General features: G+C 42.5%; 1 protein-coding gene across 5 annotated transcripts in view; it reads left to right on the top strand.

The window, feature by feature from the left end:
* Nucleotides 1-25,612, top strand: part of LYN (LYN proto-oncogene, Src family tyrosine kinase) — a 183,069-nt gene that overhangs the window by 103,230 nt on the left and 54,227 nt on the right. For all 5 annotated transcript variants that reach the window (XM_023538857.2, XM_003420002.4, XM_023538856.2 and 2 more), the window contains exons 9-10: nt 7,892-8,074; nt 10,707-10,783. In XM_023538857.2, the coding sequence (XP_023394625.1) occupies nt 7,892-8,074; nt 10,707-10,783 (260 nt within the window). The remainder of the gene's footprint in view (nt 1-7,891; nt 8,075-10,706; nt 10,784-25,612) is intronic.

Raw genomic sequence — 25,612 nt, forward strand, 5'->3', positions numbered from 1 at the left:
TGTATTCTGTTTATGCCATACATTAAGGCTCCTAGCATTGTCCCTATTTTTTCCTCCATAATCTTTATCATTTTAGATTTTATATTTAGGTCTTTGATCCATTTTGAGTTTGTTTTTGTGCATGGTGTGAGGTATGGGTCTGGTTTAATTTTTTGCAGCTGGATATCCAGTTACGGCAGCACTATTTGTTAAAGAGACTGTCTTTTCCCCATTTAACAGACTTTGGGCCTTTGTCAAATACTAGCTGCTCATAGGTGGATGAATTTACATCTGGAATCTCAGTTCTGTTTCCTTGGTCTGTGTATCTGTTGTTGTACCAGTACCAGGCTGTTTTGACTACCATGGCGGTACAATAGGTTCTAAAGTCAGGTTGTGTGAGGCCTCTCACTTTGTTCTTCTTCAGTAATGCTTTACTTATCTGGGGCCTCTTCCCTTTCCATGTGAAGTTGGTAATTTGTTTCTCCATCTCATTAAAAAATGCTGTTGGAATTTGGATTGGGATTGCATTGTATCTGTAGATCGCTTTGGGTAGAATTGACATTCTCACAATATTGAGTCTTCCCATCCATGAGCAAGGTATGTTCTTCCACTTACGTAGGACTCTCTTGGTTTCTTGCAGTAGTGTCTTCTAGTTTTCTTTATATGGGTCTTTTACGTCTCTGGTTAGATTTATTCCTAAGTGTTTTATCTTCTTGGGGACTATGATAAATCGTATTGATTTGATGACTTCCTCTTTAAAGTTCTCTTCGTTGGTGTAGAGCAATGCAACTGATTTTTGTATGTTGTGTCCTGATACTCTGCTGAACTCTTCTATTAGTTTCAGTAGTTTTCTTGAGAATTCTTTAGGGTTTTCTGTGTATAAGATCATGTCATCTGCAAATAGAGCTACTTTTGTTTCTTCCATACCAGTCTGGGGAAACCCTGGTGGCATAGTGGTTGAGTGCAACGGCTGCTAACCAAAAGGTCTGCAGTTCAGATCCTCCAGGCGCTCCTTGGAAACTCTATGGGGCAGTTCTGCTCTGACCTATAGGGTCACTGTGAGTCGGAATCGACTCGACGGTAGTGTTTTTGGTTTTTTACCAATCTGGATGCGCTTTATGTCTTTTTCTAGCCTAATTGCTCTGGCTATGACCTCCAGCACAGTGTTGAATAAACGTGGGGATAGAGGGCATCCCTGTTGGGTTCCCGTTCTCAAGGGGAATGCTTTCAGACTGTCTCCATTTGGGATGATGTTGGCTGTTGGCTTTGTGTAAATGCCCTTTATAATGTCTGGGAATTTTCCTTCTATTCCTATTTTGCTGAGAGTTTTTATCATGAATTGGGTGTTGGACTTTGTCAAATGCCTTTTCTACATCAATTGATAAGATCATGTGGTTCTTGTCTTTTATTTATGTGATGGATTACATTGATTGTTTTTCTAATGTTGAAGCATTCCTGCGTACCTGGTATGAATCCCACTTGGTTATGGTGAATTATTTTTTTTGATATGTTGTTGAATTCTATTGGCTAGAATTTTGTTGAGGAATTTTCCATCTATATTGATGAGGGGTATAGGTCTATAATTTTCTTTTTTGCAGTGTCATTACCTGGTTTTGGTATCAGGGTTATGCTGGCTTCATAGAATGAGTTTGGGAGGATTCCATCCTTTTCTGTGCTCTGAAATACCTTTAGTAATAGTGGCGTTAACTCTTCACTGAAAGTTTGATAGAACTGTTCGTTGAAGCTGTCAGGGCCAGGACTTTTTTTGGTGGGGGGAGTTTTTTAATTACCTTTTCAGTCTCTTCTTTTTTTATGGGTTTATTTAGTTGTTCTACATCTGTTTGTGTTAGTTTAGGTAGGTAGTGTGTTCCTAGGAATTTTTCCATTTCCTCTAGTTTTTCAAATTTGTTGGAGTACAGTTTTTCATAATTTCTGTTAAGATTCTTTTAATTTTAGTTGGGTCTGTTGTAATATTGCCCATCTCATTTCTTATTCAGGTTATTTGCTTCCTCTCCTGTTTGTCTTTTGTCAGTTTGGCCGGTGGTTTATTGATTTTGTTGATCTTTTCAAAGAACCAGCTTTTGGTCTTGTTAACTCTTTCAAATGTTTTTCTGTTTTCTATTTTATTTAATTCTGCTCTCGTTTTTATTATTTCCTCTCTTCTGGTGCCCGAGGGCTTCTTTTGCTGCTCTCTTTCTAGTTGTTCAAGTTATAGGGTTAATGTTTTGATTTAGGCCCTTGCTCCTTTTTGGATGTGTGCATTTATTGCTATAAATTGACCTCTGAGCACTGCTTTTGCTATGTCCCAAAGGTTCTGGTAGAATGTGTTTTCATTCTCATTTGATCTGGTGGATTTCTTTTTTCCATCCTTCCTTTCTTCTGTAACCCAGTAGTTTTTGTTCAGTTTCCATGTATTTTTTTCCCTTGCTTTTTTTGTTATTGATTTCTACTTTTATAGCTTTATGTTCAGACAAGATGTTTTGTAATATTTCAGTGTTTTGGATCTGTAAGATTTGTGGCCTAATATGCGGTCTATTCTGGAGAATGTTGCACGTGCCTTAGGAAAAAAAATGCAGTTGGCTGCTGTTGCGTGGAGTATTCTGTATATGTCTTTGAGATCAAGTTGGTTGATTGTGGAATTTAGATCTTCCGTGTCTGTTGAGCTTCTTTCTGGATATTCTGCCCTTCACTGAAAGTGGTATGTTGAAGACTCCTACTATTATTGTGGAGCTGTCTATCTCTCTTTTCAATGCCATTAGAGTTTGTTTTATGTATTTTGGAGCCCTGTCATTGGGTGCATAAATATTTATTATGGTTATGTCTTCCTGGTGTATTGACCCTTTAATCATTATATAGCATCCTTCTTTATCCTTTGTGGTGAATTTTGCTTTAAAGTCTATTTTGTCTGAAATTGATATTGCCACTCTTGCTCTTTTTTGATTGTTGTTTGCTTGATATTTTTTTTTTCTATCCTCTGAGTTTTAGTTTGTTTGCATCTTTAAGTCTAAGGTGTTTCTCTTGTAGGCATCATATGTATGGATTGTATTGTTTTATTCATTCTGCCACTCTTTGTTTATTGGTTTACTTAGTCCATTTACATTTAGCGTAATTATTGATAGGTATGATTTTAGTTAGTGCTGTCATTTTGATGTATCTTTCTCTGTTTTGTTGACAGTTTCTTTGTTCCACTTAATTTTCTGTGCTGAGTCGTATTTCTTTATGTTGTTGTTTTTTTTCTTTTTTATTGGTGTTGATTTTGTACTTGTTGTGTCTTTATGTTTTTCTTGTTTTTTATTTTGATATGTAGGCTTGTTAGTGTCCTTTGTGGTTACCTTAATATTTACTCCTATTTTTCTAAGTTTAAACCAATCTTTTATTTCTTTATTTCTCCTTGACTTCCTCTCCATATGAAGGATCTGTGACTACATATTGCAGTCCCTCTTTTTTGTTTTAATGTCATCATCTTTTATATATCGATGTCTCTTTTTCCCTATTCTCAGTGTTTTAGCTTTGATTTATTTTTGTGACTTCTGTATCTGGGTTGATATCTGGTTGCTCTGTCCTGTGTTCTAGTCTTGGGTTGTTATCTGATATTATTGATTTTCTAACCTGGGGACTCTCTTTAGTATTTCTTGTAATTTCCATTTGATTTTTATAAATTCCCTAAACTTCTGTTTATCTGGAAATGCCCTAAATTTGCCATCATAGTTGAGAGACAGTTTTGCTGGATAAGTAATTCTTGGCTGGCATTTTTTTTTCCTTCAATGCTTTGTATATGTCATCCCATTGCCTTCTTGCCTGCATCATTTCTGCTGAGTAGTCAGAGTTTAGTCTTACTGACTCTCCTTTGTAGATGACATTCCTTCTATCCCTAGCCGCTCTTAAAATTCTCTCTTTATCTTTGGTTTTGGCAAGTTTGATTATAATATGTCTCGGTGACGTTCTTTTGGGGTCTACCTTGTGTAGGGTTCAATGAGCTTCTTGGATAGATATCTTCTCATCTTTCATAATATCAGGGAAGGTTTCTGCTGAGAAATCTTCAAGAATTCTGTCTGTATTTTCTGTTATCTTCCCCCGCCCCCCCATTCTGGTACTCCTATCACTCATAGGTTATTCCTCTTGATAGAGGCCCACATAATTCTTAGGGTTTCTTCATTTTTTTTTTAATTCTTTTATGTGATTTTTCATCAAATAAGTTGATGTCGGGTGCTTCATCTTCAGTCTCACTAGTTCTGACTTCTGTTGCCTCAATTCTGTGCCTATGACTTTATGTCGAGTTGTCTGATTCTGAAATTTTATTGTTAATCTTTTGGATTGCTGTTTGCTGTCTCTCTGTGGATTCTTGCAGCCTGTTAAACTTGTTATTATGCTCTTGCATAGCCTTCTTAAGTTCCTCTGTTAACTTTGTCCATGTGTTTCTTGGCTTGTTCTGCATTTTGCCTGATCTCCTTCCTGATCTCTTCAAGAGTTCTGCACATTAGTCTTTTGAATTCTACCTTCAGTAATTTCAAGAATTTATATTCCTCTGGAAGGTTTCTTGAATCTTTGTTTTGTTAGCTTGCTGAAGCCATCATGATCTGCCTGTTTATGTGATTTGATATTGTCTGTTCTCTCTGAGCCACTGATAAGTTACTATGTTTATTTATTTTATGTTTGCTTATTGTGTCCTATCTTACTAGTATTGTTTTGTTTTGATATGGCCAAATAGGCTGGTCGTGTCAGCTAGTGTGATTATTGGTGTTTTTGAAGCTCTCACATCCTGTCTCTAGGTAGCTAGAGCTGTTACTAGGTATGTGAGCCCAAGAGTCCATTTACTTTTCTTCTATGGATTCAGCTCAGGTGTCCAGGTCATCGGTCAACAAGTGTGTGGTGGAGGCTGTCACCTACAGTCCTAGATGGGCAGGGGTGATTGGAATAGGCACAGGTATCTGGCTGCAGTAGGGAGTCATGTGCTGATCAAGGCAGGGGGCTGACAACCGTCCCTAAGTGTCTGTGAGGAAAGTGTATCCCTGTTCTCTAGAGCACATAGGTAGGTGGCTTTTGCAGCCAGACTGTGGGCACCGAATGCTGTTGGCTGTAAGGACTGTAAGTCTCCACTTATTCTTGGATCCCTGTCATGGGTGGCTCAGTGGAGTGAGTGGAGCCTCTGGTCCTCAGGCCCCTGATGTGGTTAGGTGAAGACCCCGCTTAATGGACAGGACAGTGTCAAATGTCACAAATCTGCCACTCCCCATTACAGCAGATACAGATGGAAATAGACTTCAGGTATATACCCTGTTATACTGTGCTAATGAGGGCCTATGCTGTTGAAACAGGCCCAAACGGGTCTATGCAGGGGTGAAAGCATTCAAAGTCCATAGACCCCTTATGCCTGTGCCTAGACAAAGGAGCTGTGCCTGCCCTGAGTTTCCAGCTTAGGGGAGCTGGCAGATTATTTTCTCTTTTTGTTAATTTGTTCTGTCTCCAAAGCCGGGAAAATGACTCAGGACACGCAGTGGATCCTACTTTTGGCCCAGGGAGTACAGCAATCACTGAAGCCAGATAAGGACCAGAGCAGAGTGGGGAGGGGACAGGTAAATGGGACAGAGGTACTTCCCAAAAAGAGGGGGAGGGAATTGATCGCACTGTAGGTTAGACACTTGTACTGATCTTTCACTGATTGAGTGTCGTTTCTTGCTGGTAATGGAGGCTTGAGCAGGCTCTGTACTGCTCGGTCTCTCCTGGTGTGGAAAACGTGTCCTGAGCACCACTGCTTGCCTCACTGTGTGCACCAGCTGATCCAGCCTGCAGGGTGCCAGTGCCAGCCAGGTCAATCTGGCAACTCCTTGCTGCTTCTGAACCATCCCTCCCTACCCCTGCCTCTCAGTCCAGTTCCTCAACTTTGTCTTTGATGTTCAGGGTTTCTAGATTGTCATATATAATTGATTCACTTTTTGGGAGAGTCTTTATTGTAAGAGGGACCACAGGAAGCATCTGACTACTCTACCATCTTGGCCGTGCCTCAGACCAGAAGGAAAAGTTTTAATAGAGAAATCAGAAGAAAAGTCATTAAGGTTGAATTTGCTGCAAACTAATAATTTTTCTTGCCCATTATAGAAATAAAAACATAATTTTTTTCTTTTTTAATAATTCCTTTTGGAAAAAAGGATACACACTTATTCACAAGTTTAACCAAAATAGCAAAGCATAAAAGAAAGTAAAAATCACCCTAAAATATACCACCTAGAGGTAATCATCCTTGGCATTTCCCCGAGCACACTTCCAGGCATCTGTCTATGTGTAACATACAGATAATTACGTGACCTAGAAAAGGGGAGTGTACATTTGCGTATCTCTATTTCTAAGCATTTGCATTATTCTTTGAGCAGGTACAACACACCAGGTAGAGGTAGCCTACAGGGAGAGGCATGTGGTTCCATCAGCTTGCCCCTCCACCCACCTTTTTTCCTGCACTTCTAAGGGCAGCGGGGCAACAGAGAGGAAAGGAAAGGAGAGAGTGATCATTTCTGTTCCTGCTCAGCCAAATCATTTGAGAAAAAGGCTTTGCCAGGAGAGCATCAGGCTTAGAAATAAGTACTTCATTGAGGCTGCTCCCTGAAAAGTAGTGTCTTGGGGGAAATCTATTAGTCTCTCCTGAAATCTGCTTCCTGGGTCTTTAATTCCATGGTGAGTGAAAACGTATGTGAAATCATGTCCTGCGGTGAAGAACTTGTGGACAAGCAGAGGTTGAAAAAGTTAAGCAGGGTTTTCAGGAAAGAACGTCTTGGAGGCCTTAGATGGGAGCGTGGATATTGAGCCTTCTGGGGCGGAGACAGCATGAGGCTTCCCCAGCCTCTCAAACACCATATCCTTCTTCATGGAGAATCATCCAAGTCTGTTCTCTTGGAAAACTTTGAAAAATGCTTATTCTACTAGCTTAAAGTCAGTAACTATAAGTAATGGATACTTTTCTAATATACACTTCAAAAAAATAACAATCCTGAAATTTGGTAAATAGTTAAAGGTATAGTGAACAAAGGAGCCCCTGTGGCACAAACAGTTATCATGCTCAGTGGCTAACTGAAAGGTTGGAATTTCGAGTCTACCCAGAGGCACCTGGGAATAAAGTCTTGATGATTTACTTGAGAAAAGCCAGCCATTGAAAACCTTATGGTGCATAGTTCTACTCTGGCCGACATGGGGTTACCATGAGTTGGAATCGACAGCTTGGCAACTGATTGTTTTTTTTTTTTAATGGTAAACAAAATTTAGATTACCCATAAGCGCACCATTGGAGATAGTCAGAATTCATATTTTGGTGTATATTCTTCCAGACCATTGTCTATATGTATGTTTTAGATATAAAATATGCTTATATCTTTAAGTGGGAATTATTATGTGTGTGTATGTTTGGGATTATATATAGAGTTTTTGGTTTGGGTTTTTGTTTTTTGGTCTTGGATAAATAATATTTCATTAATAAGAAGAAAATTTTTATCTCCACGATGGAATGTAAATACAATTTTTTTTTTAACTCTTTTTCTTAAAATCTTTTGATTTTGGAATAATTTTAGATTTTTACGAAAATGTAAGGATGGAGCCTGGGTGGCACAGTGGTTAAGAGCTGGGCTGCTAACTAAAAGGTCAGCAGTTTGAATCCATCCCTCCTTGGAAACCCAGTAGGGCAGTTCTACTCTGTCCCATAGGGTCGCTATGAGTTGGAATAGACTTGATGGCAATGGATTTTTGGTTGTAAAGATAGTTCAGAGAATTCCCGTACGCACTTCAGAAGCTTCCCTTGATGTTAGCTGATCATCAAATTTATATAATAATGTTTCTATCTAGAAAGTTTTCTTGGAATTCTGTATCTACAAAGTGAGGTTTTCAGATGCCATTCTGTTTGATGAAGCAGGCCCTGCTTTTTTCCCCCCAGGTTACTATAATAACAGCACTAAAGTAGCTGTGAAAACGCTGAAGCCGGGCACCATGTCAGTGCAGGCCTTCCTGGAGGAAGCGAACCTCATGAAGACACTGCAGCATGACAAACTGGTGCGACTCTATGCCGTGGTCACCAAGGAGGAGCCCATCTACATCATCACGGAGTACATGGCCAAAGGTGAGCACGCTGCGGGCCGCCATGGCCGTGTAAGACCGAACGGTCAAGTAGTTAAATGAACAGAGAATAGGCAAGTGGTTGTAATTTTAAAACAACATACTCTTGGCTGAAAAATTAGAAAATACAGGAAAACAAGCATTTTCATAATTTACTCAGCAGAAGTAACCAGTGTAATAAAATTGATACATAGGCTTCCAGTTTTCCGTGCATTTGTTTGCATATACACATTTGCCCTGAAAGTAGCACCTAGTACGTAGCGCCCAAAGCCATTGCCGTCAAGTCAATTCCCACTCATAGCGACCCTACAGGATGGAGTAGAACTGCCCTATGGGGTTTCCAGGGAGTGGCTGGTGAATTCAAACTGCCAACCTTTTGGTTACCAGCCGTAGCTCTTAACTACTACGCCACCAGAGCTCTGCCAGTACATAGTAGGTGCTCATAAATATTGGTTGAATAAAAGAATATATATTTCAAATAAGACTATTTTTGTTATATAGTTAGTAAATTCCCAGAAATATCCAAATATTCAGAGTGTCACTTTAAAATGTTCCTATTTTTAAAACTTGAGGTTGAATTCCCTTGTACTCATGGAATCACTATTTTAGAAGAGGTTTCAAGCAGTCATCTTTCCTCCCATTCTAATCAACATCAGATAAGTGGGATGTGAATCACTGCCCTTCTTCCTTTGTCCACCTTCAGTCCAGGAAAATGGTAAGAAGCTAGTATATGATTTTTATAAAGGAGTCTTCAGAAAGAGGGAGGAAAGAAGAAAATGATTTTTTTTTGCGGAGATTTTATTTTATTTATTTATTTTTTGTTGTGCTTTAAGTGAAAGTTTACAATTCAAGTCAGGTTCTCATACAAAAATTTATATACACATTGTTATGTGACCCTAGTTGCTGTCTTTATAATGTGACAGCACACTCCTTCTCCCCACCCTGTATTCTCTGTGTCCGTTCAACCAGCTCCTGTCCCCTTCTGCCTTCTCATCTCCCCTCCAGACAGGAGCTGCCCACACAGTCTCATATGTCTACTAGAGCTAAGAAGCACACTCCTCCCTAGTATCATTTTATGTTTTATAGTCCAGTCTAATCTTTTTCTGAGGAGTTGGCCTCAGGAATGGTTTTAAGTCTGGGTTAACAGAGAGTCCAGGGGCCATGACCTCTGGGGTCCCTCCAGGCTCAGTCAGACCATTAAGTCTGGTCTTTTTACAAGAATTTGAGGTCTGCATCCCACTTTTCTTCTGTCCCATCAGGGATTCTCTGTTGTGTTCCCTGTTAGGGGAGTGATTGGTGGTAGCCAGAAAACCTTTTTTTTTTTTTTTATTTCCAGAATTAAAAATTATCTCATGCGTAATGGAGGTTATACTGTGATGTCATAACTGAAAAGGTTACATAGAGACATTTTCTCATTTAATATCTGTTACTGGCTTAGGTTGCCACGCCCAGAAGCCAGGCCCAGGGGCTGATGCTTTGTAGGGGTTTAGTAAATATTAGTTGAATTAATTAGTTACTGTTATTTTTAATCATAAGTGTAAATATGAGTTTCTCCTGTTGACAACAACTAAGGTATACTGAGCCCTCCTCAGGATTCTTCTCCCTTTTAACCTTGGCAACAGTCTGAGAGGTAAGCACAATGGTTCCCATGTCACGGACCAGATAGCCTCACATTTATCGAGCGCTTATGCCTGCCAGGCACCAACATGCCTAAATCCATCGCCCAATTCCATCCTCACCGTAACTCTGGTAGCGGTACTAGGGCATGCCCACCTAGGAAAAGCCTGACACGTAGAGGAGGTCAGTAACTTGTCTCAGGCCACACTTAAGGCCACACTTAAGGTTGGTACTTTACATTCTGGGGAAAGGGGCAGAGTAGAGTGTTTTGCTTCAGAGAAGAAGCCACGAGGAAGTGTTTGTTGGCACAGCCCCTGTTAGGTGCGTGTCACTTCTTCCCAGCCCAGTTCCTTCGTCAGCTGCTCATTCTGCACCTACTGCAGGTGCCGGGTTCTGTTGCTATGAACAGATAGCAGTGAGCCTTAGCACAGTGCCTGCTGTAGACGGGACCTCAAAGAGAACTGCTGGGTTTCTATTCTAGGGGAGCCCCTAAAGATCAGGCGTTGCAGTAAGTATATCAGAGTGGCAGGTACAAAGTGCTCTGAAAAGCATTGCTTTCAGACACCTATAGGAGAAAAGTCATATCCAACACCACCCTTTCTTACTTGGAGCACACGAACTGCTTTTCAAAGGTAACAGGCAAAAGGGGACTGGCTTTGACCAACCTTAGGAAAAGCTTCTGTAGCCGTGCAGCACTGCAGAGCCAATCAGTTTTATAGATCCCTCACTCCCACCCTGGTAGCAATGGGTGGTGCAATGGTTAAGCACTCAGCTGCTAACCAAAACATTGGAGGTTTGAGCCTACCCAGAGGTACCTCAGAAGAAAGGCTTGGCTATCTACTTCCAAAAAATCAGCTATGGAAAACCCTGTGGAGCACAGCTCTACTCTGACACACATGGGTTGCTGTGAGTCAACTCAGCTCGACCGCAACTAGTAGTAGTGATGATCATTTCAATTTTGTTTCGGGTTTTCCCCTTTATGTGTGAACTCCACTAACTTGTTCTAACTCTACACACAGGCAGTTTGCTGGATTTCCTGAAGAGCGATGAAGGTGGCAAAGTCCTGCTTCCAAAGCTAATTGACTTTTCTGCTCAGGTGATGTATGGAAAACCCATGTGGGCTCTGAGTAGCGAGGACCTCCTCGCCTCAAGTTCATGATGAAATTATTGTTTGGGGAAAAGGCTTTTCCTTGGGGTGTTTCCCAGTAGCAGCTATGAGAAAAAAGTGTTGAGAAGTCCCCTCCCTCGGAAGACAGTGACGGGAGTTTCATAGGAAATATGGTACATGGAACTAGTTGTGACTGAAATGTCATCTTCTATAAGACCAGTTAACCTCTCTGTTTATCATATCCATCTCCCCACAAGTGACAGGGTAAACGGAGCAGATTTGGTCACTTTGCTGGGCATTTTAGAAACGGAATTTCATGCAGTTTGAACTCCAGTTGCCTTCAAGTTGACCCCAACTCATGGTAACCCAATGTGTATCATTGTAGAGCTGTGCTCTGTAGGATTTTTAGTGACTCATTTTCCAAAGTGCCTCTGCACGTTGACCACTTGCAGCACCCAGGGACTCTGGTTTAAGTACAGTACTTTTAAAATGATGCATAAACCCATTAAAAAAAAACCTGTTACTGTCAAGCCGATTCCAGCTCATAGCGACCCTATAGGACAGAGTAGAACTGCCCCAGAGAGTTTCCAAGGAATGGCTGGTAGGTTTGAACTGCTGACCTTTTGGTTAGCAGCCGAACTCTTAACCACTATGCCACCAGGGCTCCTAAGTGATGCACCCGTGGTATTTTTGTCCCTAATCTGATCTACTGATGCTTGTAAGCTACCAGTGTTCTTGAAAACAGAGGAACTGTATTCCTTCCCTTCTTTACCCCTTCACACTCCTTCTTGTTTTGGATATTTCATTAAGATTCTGAGAAATATTCATTCGTAATAGTTCCAGTATCTGCCTAGGAGTTGCAAATTTGTTTACTTTGGAATCACACCTTTCCTGATGTATATTTAAGAGCAGAGGCAAGTTGCCTAGAAACACAGTGATATGCTTGGTGTATCAAGGAAATGTACATTTGGATAGTGCCAGCTATTGACTTTTAATAGTTTTAGTATATCCTTGATCACATTCAGTAATTCGATTGTTCTATTTCTCCATATTGGCCGTGGGTCATTCCTATTAGGAAGGCCACCATAAAGCCCAACATAGCTCAAGAGAATTCTGGAAGTTCTAGGAAAGGGTGGTCTTGGTGATCTTCATTTCTTACTCCCCTTTCTTCCCTCATACCCTCTTTTTGTTGGGAAATTGATAAGGTTTTCTTGGGAATATGAGATCAGAGGGATGAATTAGCACACAGGTAAAATACTTCAGGTGAGATAGGGTCGGAGCGTGCCATCTGGAATCTAGTACTGTGTTGCAAGCAGGACTTAACATCTGAGCATTGGATTTATGTCCTGGCTGAACCACTCAGTCACTGTACCACTTTCAGGAAGTCCTTTTCCTCTTTGCATATAAAATGGGCATGGTAACTCCTACTTCAAGGAGGTGTTGTTGAGGGTCAAGTCAGACAAGCTAGCATGTGCAAACACACTTCAGAGTCAGTTGGTAGAAGCTGGAAAAACCCTCAGGAGTTGGCCTCCATCACCCCAATGACAGTGTGCGATGACCTTCTGCTCAGCACACACCTCACGCACCACAGCTTGGTGAGCTTAGTAGGTTCCTTACCTGTGAAGGAGATTCAGATGTGACCAGAGCTCTAGTATCTAACATGGAAAGACTATTCATCTCCCCATGAGTCATAGGGAAAATACAGTGGAACTGACTGCTTTGCTGGTCAAAAGCTGTTTCAATTACTGTGGTTGGTTGGAATGTGGGGAAAGGGCCCAGCCACCCTGCCTTTTTCACCTTTTCCTCAACCTCTGCGAGCTGACCCCTGAGGGACTCCCTGAGACCCCAAGAGCTCCAGATCACGGTGTGAAAATGGGGAGAGATGGCGTGGATGGGTGCAGCCATATATACTGTGTGGGCAGTGGTCAGGAAGTGGGGAAAGCTGGCATCTGGTAAACTTGTGTCTTAGTCATCTAGTGCTGCTATAACTGAAATACCACAAGTGGATGGCTTTCACAGTCAGGTAGGCTACAAGTTCAAATTCAGGGCGTCAGCTCCAGGGGAAGGCTTTCTCTCTCTCTCTGCTTTGGAGGAAGGTCCTCGTCATCAGTCTTCCTTTGGTCTGGGAGCATCTCAGTGCAGGAACCTCAGGTCCAAAGGATGCACTCTGCTCCCAGCGCTGCTTCTTGGTGGTTTGAGGTTCCCATATCTCTCTGCATGGTCCTCTCTTTTATATCTCAGAAGAGATTGGCTCAAGTCACTAATCTTTTAGACCTCATCAGTATAACTGCCAGTAATCCATCTCATCACATCATAGTGATAGGATTTATAACACATAGGGAAATCATATCAGAAGATAAAATGGTAGACAATCATACAAGGGAATTGTGACCTAGCCAAGCTGACAGATATTTTGGGGGGACATGATTCAATCCATGACAACTCGTATCACACTTGGCACATATCACTGGGGCTGTCCTTGGGGTGGAGATTTAAGCATCCCCTATCGGGTGCAGGACTGGAGGAGTATAGTGAGGTTTGGGACATCTGCCCCTCAGGAGGGGAAGGGGGCAACAGAGATATGGAAGGTGGGACACAGGGCCAGCAGGGCCTGACTCAGAGGAGAGACTGCGTGGTTGAAGCTGTTCCAGTTGGTCTGAATGTCTGATCTGTGCCTCAGATTCTAGAAATGACACACATCAGGATATGCACCATACCTGGAGAAGGACTTTATTTTGACTCAGGGGTTTTTTGTATTTGACTTTTCATAGTTTATTATCTTAGTTATTTAGTGCCACTATTTTTTTTATAACAGAAATACCACAAGTGGATGACTTTAGCAAACAGAAGTTTGTTCTCTCACAGTCTAGGAGGCTAGAAGTTTGAATTTAGGGTGCCAGCATCAGGGGAAGGCTTCCTCTCTCTGTCGGCTCTGGGTAAAGGTCCTTGTCCAGCACAGGCACCCTGGTTCCAAAGGACATGCACTCCTGGCTCTTTTTGCTTGGTAGTGTGAGGTCCCCTTGTCTCTCTGCTCACTTCTCTCTTTTATGTCTCAAAAGAGATTGACTCAAGATACAGTCTAATCTCGTAAATGGAGTCCTGCATCATTAACATAACTGCCTCTAATCCTGCCTCATTAACGTCATAGAGGTAGGATTTAGAACACATAGGAGAATGACCTCAGATGACAAAATGGTGGGCAACCACACAATACTGGAAATCATGGCCTAGCCAAGCTGACACACGTTTTTTTTGGGAGACACAATTCAATCCATAACACTTATCTCATAAAACATTATTGTGTCGTTGTCAGAGTTTTTAAGGTTCAAATCAAGGCCTGTGTATCTATTCTTTTTTTTAAGTGTGACTTGAAACTGCACACATTTATTCATTTATTCTTTCATAGTTCTGGAGACCAGAAGTCTAAAATGGGTTTCACTGGCCAAAACCAAGCTGTCAGCAGGGCTGTCTTCCCTCTAGAGGCTCCAGGGGAGAGTCTGTTTCCCTGCGTTTTCCAGCTTCTGGAGGCTGTATAGCTATTCTTTAATATTTAATAATTTAACTTTGAAAATTACAAGTAGGTAACTTTTTTCTAACTTAGGAGTTGGAAAAAATTGCTTTCTAACCATTTGTAGCCTTAGCTTGAGAGAGCCTGGCATTGACCCTGACTTTCACATTATAGGTTCAGCTAGCTTCAGTTGTCTCCCTGAAGCTGGGCGGGGCCTGGGTCCTTGGTGACAGTAGGGGCCTAGGCAGTGCAGGCTGCCACCGCCGGTCCCTGTCCGAGCCTGCTCCCTAAGCCCAGTCGTTGTCCACCTGACTGAGGCTCCTCTCCTTGCAGTGGCCCCTCCGTAGAGCTGGTAGAACATCTGGTTTACGTGCTTTCCTGGAACAGTGTCAGCAGGAGAGCCAGCAGGTCAGCAGCATCCATGAAGTCCCGGAGTACTAATTCACTTGTGTTTAAGATGTCAAGCCATTTCCATCTGAGTTCATCTTTGTTCACAGCTCAAACCTTACCAGACTCTTCTGCAGCTCTTCCTTCAGGGTGAAGCTCATGAGGCTACCTGCTGCCCTGCCCTTGGTTATTCCTTGTTTCATTTGCTTGTGGCTTTTCTGAGTAAACATGGTGAGAGGAGCTTGACCTTGGCAACCAGGAGTGGGGCCTGTACACTTCAGGCTCAGTCTGAAATCACACACACCTCACACATACACTTTCTGTTACGTACTCCTGATCCCTGGCCCCGTGGAAATGTAGCGAACTCCCCATATGATTGGTGGTACCCAGTATACCTCTGTCTTCTCTGAATTACCGGTTGCCATCGAGTTGATTTTGACTTATGACGACCTGTGTGTATCAGAGCAGAGCTGTGCTCCACTGGGCTTTCATTGGCTGATTTTTCAGAAGTGGATTACCAGGCCTTTCTTTCAAGGTGCCCCTGGATGGACTTGAGCCTCTAACCTTTCAGTTACCAGCCAAGCGTTTAACTCTTTGCGGTACCTGGGGACTCCTCTTTCTGAAGTGATCTCCCCTACAAAGAGGGCCAGCTTTGTATCTGTCACCTTTTCCTCTCTATCACGTGCCACAAATGAACTTTGTCACTTTCCCACAGTGAATAACATGAGAATAGTCAATATTAGTAATGCCACCCCAGGAGACAGAGGGTACCTGGTGCCCAGATGCTTAGGCCATCCTGCCTTTCCTATAGCTTTCCCCACTTTACTAATTAGAGTGGAACTAGGATACAGCAGCCAAAGGATAAGTCCACTTGGTGTTTGAGCTCTGACTAAACAATTAATAGGCTGTAAACTATGTTTATACCCTTTCTTCCACAAGCATTGTCAAGAGTATCCAAGAGTTGGGAAGCCGAGTGTTCACAAGAGGGTATAAAGTCAGCATGTTTTAGCAGTGGGAGATGGGTTGTTGGGAGTAGAAAGAGGCTAGTTTTCTCCAGCCCCAAGAGAAGGCAGCAAGGGTGTAGGGCAGTGCTGCGACTGCTCCCCCCATCTCATCCGGCCTCCTCTTCCCTCAGCCCATGACCTACTTCCCTATGCTCCTCCCATTCCACCCAGACCCCAGTTGAGACAAGAAGTGGGCTGAGCGCACATGACAGCCTTGCAGTTCGTGGGAGGGCTGATGCGATCACTTCCTGTCTCGAGATGGGTTCTCAGAGGCTTTTCTGCACCTGCTGGATGCCCCACTCTCCATCAGACCGACCACTTGGCTTAGGCCTCTTCTCCCTCTCCACTTGATACTGCCTTATTAGAAAATCCTGACAAATGCGGGTTTTACCCAGTGCTTTTCAGCTTCTGTTAAGTTAAGCAATTGTGTACTTTTTGTGCAGAAATAAGAAAATTGCCCCTTTACAAAGGAAGCTTGACATTTTCAGAGAAGAGAGACTTTGCATAATTCCCTCCCAGCCTTTGCCACATGTACGAAAAGAAAAAAAAAAAAAAAACTTGAAAGGATTTTGCCTGTCAAAATTAATGGTTGGTGTCTTAGTCATCTAGTGCTGGTATAACAGAAATACCACAAATGGATGACTTTAACATAAACAGAAGTGTATTCTGTCATAGTCCCGTAGGCCACGAGCCCAAATTCAGGGCACCAGCTCCGGGGGAATTCTTTCCCTCTCTGCCAGCTTTGGAGGAAGGTCCTTGTGATTCGTCAGTCTTCCCTTGGTCTGGGAGCATCTCAGTGCAGGAACCTCAGGTCCAAGGGATGTGCCCTGCTCGCGGCACTGCTTTCTTGGTGGCGTGAGGCCCCCATGTCTCTCTCTCTGTACGCTTCTCTCTTTTTTATCTCAAAGAGATTGGCTTAAGACACTAATCTTGTAGACTTCATCAGTGTAACTGCTACTAATCAATCTTATTGCATCATGGTGATAAGATCTACAACACGTAGGAAAATCACACCAGGAGATAAAATGATAGACAATTGTGCAATCATACAAAGGAACCATCACCAGCCAAGTCAACAGACGTTTTGGGGGAACACAGTTCAATCTATGACAGTTAGATTTTTTTTCAAACTTTATTAAATAGGTACTGAAATCTTTATTGCTCAAACATAGATCTTTCTTTCACGTATTCATTTTGCTCAGGATGTGTTTTTCCCACTACTATTAAATTTTAAGCCATTATTTTGAGTTGGAAATTGGTAAGATGAGGAAGGTAAGCTGCCTTTTAATGTCAGAACTTTTGAGTACTCCCTCATTATGCTGGGGATCCCTGGTGGTGCAGTGGTAGCTCCGCTGCTACCGAAAGGTCAGTGGTTTGAACCCACCAGCTGCTTTATGGGAGAAGGATATGGCAGTCTGCTCCCATAAAGATTACAGCCTTGGAAACCCTGTGGGGCAGTTAGTTCTACTCTGCCCTTTGTGGATTGGGAATCTCTTGTAATAACTCTAGATTGGGAACAACAAGTCTGTCAGTAGTGAATCAGACCTGACATGCTTGGAGAAGGCCTTTTCTGGGGAAGTTTCTAGAGTATTTGCCAATACCATCAGACATGGGTTTTCTCATTCTGTCTCTGTGCAAGAAACCTAAGAGAGAAGTGAGGTTCTCACTTACCAGCTCAAGGGTAGTCTTCTCCCCCCCACCAAATATACTAATGAAGTAGTTACTTTATTTTCAGAATTTTTATTAGCATCAACCCTTGATTAGCAGTGTCAGCACGCTCAGTTTACTTAAACTTGAGGAAGAGTTGCATTGAAGTGTTGAATGAGATTCAGAGATCCGTGGACAACTCAGCATGACTGATTTTATTTTGTGCTTTATCCAGGAGGCCAGATTCCCTCAATACGCTTTAGTTACTCCTCTCTCTTCATGTGGGAATTCTGTCAGGCCAGGATCCTGCTCAGAGAGGTTAAAGGCCAGTTCTGAAGAGGCCATTAATTAACTCTGTAAAATAATCAGAGCCAGATGCTGCCCTGGATGAAGGGGCCACACAGTGGCCAGGACGTGACGACCCCTCAGTGGGCATTGTTGGGAGCCCAGTGAAAGCACATATAGAGATTTGAGAAAGTTCTAGTGGTTCTGTAAAGCAGCTACTCGCACCCACTGACATCAAGTCGATTCCAACTCATAATGAAACTATAGAACAGAGTAAAACTGCCCCGTAGGGTTTCCAAGGAGCGGCTGATGGATTCAAACTGCTGACCTTTTGGTTAGCCAAGCTCTTAAGCACTACACCATCAGGGCTCTGAAGCAGCTACAGAAGATGTTAATAGTGGAGCAGGCATTGAGCTTAGAGCCAGGTTCCACCTGGTAAAATCCTTTCCGAGGCCCAGTCTTCCCTGTAAAACAAGAAGCAGAGGTGAGGTTTCCCACTGCCTCAATGCTATACCCCATGACTAACAGAATCTCTTTCTACTTGGGAGATCAGTGCACATCAACCTAAAAGTTATAATTAATAATTTCAAGTGTATTCAGATGCCACTGACATTGCTCTAAAAAGAGGAAAATGCAGGTATCACTTTAATATAGTTCCCAGATGTCAACAATGTACACACTGTATTTATATACCTTTTTGAATGATGAGTTTTGTTTCTAGGGCTTAAGCTTTGGCCATGGAAACTTAGAAAATGGACAAATGAAACTAAGGTTACTGTCAGAATTGCAAAACAGGATCATATATAGTTTCTTCCTGAAAAGACTGAAACAGTAGGAAGCTGTCATTTTTAAAAATAATATAAAACAGGAACTCTATTTTTTTTTTTTGGCAAATTGGGTGGGTAGGTATTTAGCATATTTGAAAGCAGAGGAACCATGATGACTGGCTGTTTAAAATAGCAAATAGGGCAGAGTAGTTTGTGTTTGTTTCAGTTTTGATTGGAACACTTTCTAACACTAATAAGAAGTGTTCAGCCAATGAATAAAGAAGACCAGAGAAGGACTGATGCCTCTGAATTATAACAGAGAGTATTGAATGTATCACGGGCTGCCAGAAGAACTAACAAATCTGTGTTGGAAGAAGTACAGCCAGAATGCTCCTTAGAAGCGAGAATGGCGAGACTTCCTCTCATGTACTTTGGACATGTTATCAGGAGGAACCAGTCCCTAGAGAAGGACATCATGTTTGGTAAAGTAGAGGAGGATCAGTGAAAAAGCGGAAGACTGTCAATGAGATAAGTCAACACAGTGGCCCCAACGATGGGCTCAGACACAGCAACCGTTGTGAGGATGGCAGAGGACTGGCCAGTGTTTCATTCTATTGTACATAGGGTTGCTGTGAGTCAGAACCAACTCAAGGGTACCTAAAAACAACAACAAAAAGGGGTGGTAAAAAAAAACAAACAAACAAGTAAAGGGTATTTTGGCCGAGACACATTGGTATAACTAAGGTATGGCAGGTAGGGGACAAGCCTTGGGTGCTCCTTGAGAAGGGGCACTAACGAGCAATTTCTGTTGGCCGTCGCAATTTCCTTTGTTAACTGTAAGAGACCATTCAGCAATTTAAAACTAACTGCCATAGGTGCGATTTTCTGTAGGTGGGTCCCTGCTGGAACACCAACTTTGTCTCTTGTCTTGCAGTTATCTTTTCCAGGGAGTGGTGTTTTCTGGTTAGTCACTGTAAGTCACAAAATAATGTCCTCTTTGGATCCTCAATCATCATGGAAGCCTTCACGGCTAGAGTTAAAGTAGTTTAGGAGCAGGCAGGGTTAATTACCAGTTGCTTATAATTTAAAAGTGAAGATAAAAGCACGTTGAAAGGAGCAAAAAACCCAAAACCCATTACCTTCAAGTTGATTCTGAGTCATGGCAACCCCATGTGTTACAGAGTAGAACTGCTCCATAGGGTTTTCTTGGCTGTATTCTTTAGAGGTGCTGTACTGCTGCTGGGTGGGTTTGAACCACCAGCCTTCCAGTTAACAACTATGCAAACTGTTTGCACCACCTAGGGACCCCTTTGAAGAGAGCCACAGAGTGGAAATCCCAACGAATCTTTGTCCCACACACTTGGCTTGCTTTGCTATGTTTCCCTCAACCTCTGGGTCTGCCTCAGTGTCTTGTTCCACATAGTTGCTGAGCACAGCCAGGTGCTGTGCTAGGGAGGGATGAGCAAGCACTTCTGCCTCAAGGAGCTGGTGGGCTAGTGCGGGAGGCAGATAGGTAAGCAGGTGAGTCCACTGTACCAGGACACTAGGATTCTGGTGGGGCTGGGTGTGAGATCGAGCACCACAGGCAGCTTTTAGAAGGCATGGGACATATGCAGCCCACTGTGGCAGGGGAGCTTCCTAGAGGAAGTGACCCTCAGAACCTGAGTTAGCCCTGCTAACCTGAGAATGGAGTAGATGCAGGGAGGAGTTGTTGATTGAGGGAGCTTAGCATATAAGGGCACAGCAAATGGGGTGCAAGGGAAGTGACACCAAGACATGGACATTAAGTAAACAAAGCACTGTCAGCTCTGTTATGTATGAAGAGCAGTTATCTGTCTGTAGATAACTGGTTTGAAAAATCTATTTGCAAAAAAAAATTAAAAAGATAGGTGGTTCAAGATGGTGGAGCAGTCAGACACCTCATAACATCCCTCTTACAACAAAGACCTGAGAAAACAAGTGAATCGGAAAGAGATAACAACTTTGGGACCCTGAGCATTAAAGGCAAGAATGCAGAATCAGACCAAGGGCCAAGTGGAAGGAGAGACTGTACAAAAGCAGTGGACACAGAATTACGGATTGCCAGTGCCCTGCCAGTCAAACCTGCAACAGCATGGCCATACTGAGCCAAAGCAAGCAGTGTTCCCAGCAGAAGTCCCCATCACCTGGTACAACCAAGCAGGAACGACTCTGCACCCACATCCAGAACCAGGCAGGAGTGCTCTTCGTCCTGTGAAAGTTAGGTGCACTCACCTCACCTACTTCATTCCGCGGCCCCCCATGCCGGAGGCCTGCAGGTCTGCAGTGTCCCCCACCCACCTCATGCATCCCCTCACATGCGATCACAGTCCAGTACACATCCCCACCCCGCCCCTGAGCCAGGGGCCCAACGGACCAGCAGCGCCCATCCCTTCACTCAGCTACCCATTCCAGGGACTGCAGTCCAGTGCTGCCCACCTCTCCACCTGGCCACCGGTGCTGGGGCCTGCAGAAGGGTGGTGCCCACCTCTCTGCCTAGCCACCCATATCAGGGGCCTGTGAACCGGTAGCTTTCACTCTTCTGTCCACTCAGCCATGTTGCAGGTTCGCAACCCTGTGGCGCCTACTTCACCCAGCCACCTGTACCAGGAGTCTATGGATGGGTGATGCCCCCTCTTCCACCCACCCACCCACGCTGGGGGCCCATGGACCGGTGATGCCCACTCCTAAGCTCAGCTGCCCGAGCTGGTGCCTGCAGACTCACAGCATCTGCTTTTCCACTTGGCCACCAGCGCTGGGGGCCCAGGGACTGGTGGTACCCAACTTCCACCCAGCCAACTGCACCAGGGGCCTGAAGACCTGCAGCACCCCATCCTACACCCAGCCATCTGCACTGGGGGCTCACAGACTAGTGGTGCGTGCTGCTCCACCTGGCCACAGGTGCTGGAAACCTGTGAACCAGAGGCTCCCACTTCAACACCCAGCTGCCATACCAGCAGCACTTTCTACTCCTGCCAGCTTCCTGTGCCAGTGGCCTGAGGACCAGTGGCAAACTCTCCACTGCATAGCACTCTAGTTGACTGGGGCATGCCCTCTTAGTGGGTACCTGTAGACTGGCGGCATTCAGTCTCACCCCCTTGCACCACCTTATCCCACCCCCACAACAGGAGGCTTGTGCTTGCTTCGGCCACCCCCATGTAGCCCTGCCCATTTTGGACTGTTGGTCAAAGTTTCCGTACCACCAGTGACCCAGACACCCTTGCCCTAACCATCCAGCAACTGGCAGTACACACACCCAATCCAGCGACCAGTGAGAATGCTCCCTGCACCCAGGCCCAGGTGACTGGCCAGAAAGACACATCACATCATAAGAAATGCCAGCTAAATTTTCAGCTGCCCCACAAGACCAGCAAACAGACCCATGCTCACACACCTAGCCGCTGCTTCACCCACCCGGAGACAGGTGGCAGAGTGCCAGTGCAGCTAGAGTACCCAACAGAGTAGCATGCATGACCTGCCTATTAAGAGATATATATTTAAAAAAAAAAAACATACAGTAGATAAATAAATATAATAAGGCCTTAATGCCTCATAGACAACCAAAAAAAAAAAAAAAAACCCACTGCCATTGAGTCAATTCCGACTCATAGCGACCCTATAGGACAGAGTAGAACTGCCCCATAAAGTTTCCAAGGAGCATCTGGTGGATTCAAACAGCCAACCTTTTGGTTAGCAGCTGTAGCTCTTAACCACTACGCCACCAGGGTTTCCTCAGAGACAACCAAAACCAAAAACCAAACCCAGTGCCATCAAGTCAATTCTGACTCATAGCGACCCTATAGGACAGAGAGGAACTGCCCCATAGAGTTTCCAAGGAGCACCTGGTGGATTCAAACTGCCAACCTTTTGGTTAGCAGCTGTAGCTCTTAACCACTACGCCACCAGGGTTTCCTCAGAGACAATAGACAGTACCAAATCACATAAAGAATGAAGACAATATGGCTACAGCAAGTAACCAAGGTAAAGAACCAGAAAACATCCTGGAGGAAGAAATGGTAATGGAACTACCAGATAAGGAATTCAAAAGACTAATATATAGATTCCTCAAGAGATGAAGGAAAACAGAAAAAAATGAAAACACAGACAAAATCAAGAAAAACACAAAGAAGAATTCAGGAATACAACACAAGAACGAAACCACAAAATAAATAGACAACTAGAAGCCATACGAAAACAGCAACTAGAAATCCAAAAGATTAACAATAAAATATCAGAAATAGACAACTCAATACAATAGCGTAGGAGCAGCATTGAATCAATGGAAGACAGATTCTGTGAAATAGACTAATCCCTTTACACCAATTTGTTTGAACAAAAACCAGAAAAAAGAATGAAGAAAAATAAAGAAAGCCTAAGTGTTATGTGGGATGCTATCAAGAGGAAAAAATTTACAGGTGATCTGTCATGGATTGAATTGTGTCCCCACAAAATATTTATCAGCTTCGCTAGGTCATGATTCTCATTATTGTATGATTGGCTACCATTTTTTCATCTGATGTGATTTCCCTATGTGTTGTAAGTCCTGTCACTATGATGTAATGAGATGGATTAGTGGCAGTTATATTAATGAGATCTACAAGATTAGATAGTGTTTTAAGCCAGTCTTTTTTGAGATGCAAAAGAGATAAGCAAGCAGAGAGACATGGGAACTTCATACCACCAAGAAAGCAGTGCTGGGAGCAGAGCATGTCCTTTGGACCTGAGGTTCCTGTGCTGAGATCCTCCCAGACCAAGGGAAGACTGATGACAGGGACCTTCCTTCAGAGCCGACAGAGCTGGCACCCTGAATTTGAACTTTACCCTGCTGGACTGTGAGAAAATAAACTTCTGTTTGCTAAAGCCATCCACTTGTGGTATTTCTGTTATAGCAGCACTAGATGACCAAGACATGATCAGAATTACAGAACAGGAGGAGACAAAAAAAAGAAAACAGAGAATTGTAGAAGATATGCTGGCAGAAACTTCCCTGTTACCATGAGAGATGAGAGATATCCATCCAAGGGGCTCAACGAACCCCACATAGGATAGAACTCAAAAGATTCATCGAGACGTATCAAACTCAAATTTAGCAGAACCAAGAAAGCATCAACACCGCGCGCATACACACACACGCAAAAGCACAACAAAATGACAGCAGTAACCTCATACCTATCAATAATCATACTGAATGTCAATGACTTAAATGCACCTGTAAAGAGACAGAGAGTGGTGAAATGGATTTAAAAAAAAAAAAAACCATCAAAATGCTGTCAACAAGAGATACACCTTAGACACAAAGACATAAATAAACTAAAACTCAAAGAATGGAAAAAAATAATACATCAAGCAAACAATAACCAAAAAAGAGCAGGAGTGGTAATATTTATCTCTGATAAAATAGACTTTAAGACAAAATCTACCATAAAAGAAAAGGAAGGACATTATATAATGATGAAAGGGTCAATCCACCAAGAGGACATAACCATAATAAATATATATGAACTCAGTGACAGGCTCTAAAATACATAAAACAAACTTAACAGCATTGAAAAGAGAAATAGAATACACATTTCCAGAATAATAGGAGATTTCAACATACCACTTTTGATGAAGGGCAAAACCAGCAAGAGACTCAGCAAAGGTACAGAAAATCAAAATGCTACAATCAACCACCTTGACCCCATAGATGTATATGGGACACTCTGCCCAACAGCAGCAAAGTATACGTTCTTTTCCAATGCACGTGGGTCATTCTCCAAAAGAGACCACATTTTAAGCCACAAAGCAAGCCTAAATAAAATCCAAAACATTGAAATAATACAAAGTATTTTCTGTAATCACACTGCTATAAAAGTAGAAATCAATAACAGGAAGAGCAAGGGGAAAAAAAATCAAATACATGGAAATTTAGTAACAGCTTGCTTAAAAACCAAAGGATAATATACGAAATTAAAGATGAAATTTTAAAAAATCCTGGAATCAAATGAGAGGGAAAATACAACATATCAAAACCTTTGGGACACAGCGAAAGTAATGCCCAGAGGTCAATTTATAGCAATAAATGCAAACACCGAAAGAGAAGAAAGGGCCAAAATCAAAACATTAACCCTACAACTTGAATAAATAGAGAGCAACAAAAGAAGCCCACAGGCACCAGAAAAAAGGAAATAATAAAAATTAGAGCAGAAATAAATGGAACAGAGGGCAGAAGAACAATATAAAGAATCACCCAGACCAGAAGTTGGTTCTTTAAAGGATCAATAAAAATTGACAAACTACTGGCAAAACTGATAAAAGAAAGGCAAGAGGAACAGCAAATAACCCAAGTAAGAAATGAGATGGGTGACATTACAACAGACCCAGATGAAGTAAAAGGATCATGACAGAAAACTATGAAAAATTGCACTCCAGCAAATTTGAAAACCTAGAGAAAATGAACATATTTCTACAAACACACTACCTACGTAAACTAACACAAACTGAGGTAGAAACATTGAACAGACCCATAGCAAGAGAATAGATTGAAGAGGTTAAAAAAAAAACTTCCAACGAAAAAAAAGCCCTGGCCTGGAGAGCTTCACTGGTGAATTCTACCAAACATGCAGAGAATTCGTTCTATGAAGCCAGCCAATAAAACAAAAAAGAAAAGAATCACATGATCATCTCAATCAAAGCAGAAAAGGCATTTGATAAAGCGCAATACCCATTCCTGATAGGAACTCTCAGTAAAATAGGAATAGGAGAGAATTTACTCAGCATAATAAAGGGCGTTTATACAAAACCAACGACCAGCATTAATCTCAACTGAAAGTATTCCCTTGAGAACGGGAACCAAACAAGGATGCTCCTTATTGCCATTCTTATTCAGCATTGTACTGGAAACCCTAACGACAGCGATAAGGAAAGAAAAGGAAATAAAGGGCATTCAAATTGGTAAAGAAGAAGTAAAACTATTCCTGTTAATAGATGATATGATCATATATGTGTATGTGTATATATATATATATATAAAATCCCAAAGATTCCACGAGAAATCTCTGGAATAATAGATTCAGCAAAGTAACAGCATACAAGATCAACATACAAAAATCAGTTGCATTCCTCTACACCAACAAAGAGAACTTCAAAAAGGAAATCAGGAAAACCATACAATTCACAGTGGCCCTCCAAAAGATAAAATACTTAAGCATAAGTCTATCCA

The sequence above is a fragment of the Loxodonta africana genome, chromosome 18 (assembly GCF_030014295.1).
Source record: "Loxodonta africana isolate mLoxAfr1 chromosome 18, mLoxAfr1.hap2, whole genome shotgun sequence".
NCBI lineage: Eukaryota > Metazoa > Chordata > Mammalia > Proboscidea > Elephantidae > Loxodonta > Loxodonta africana.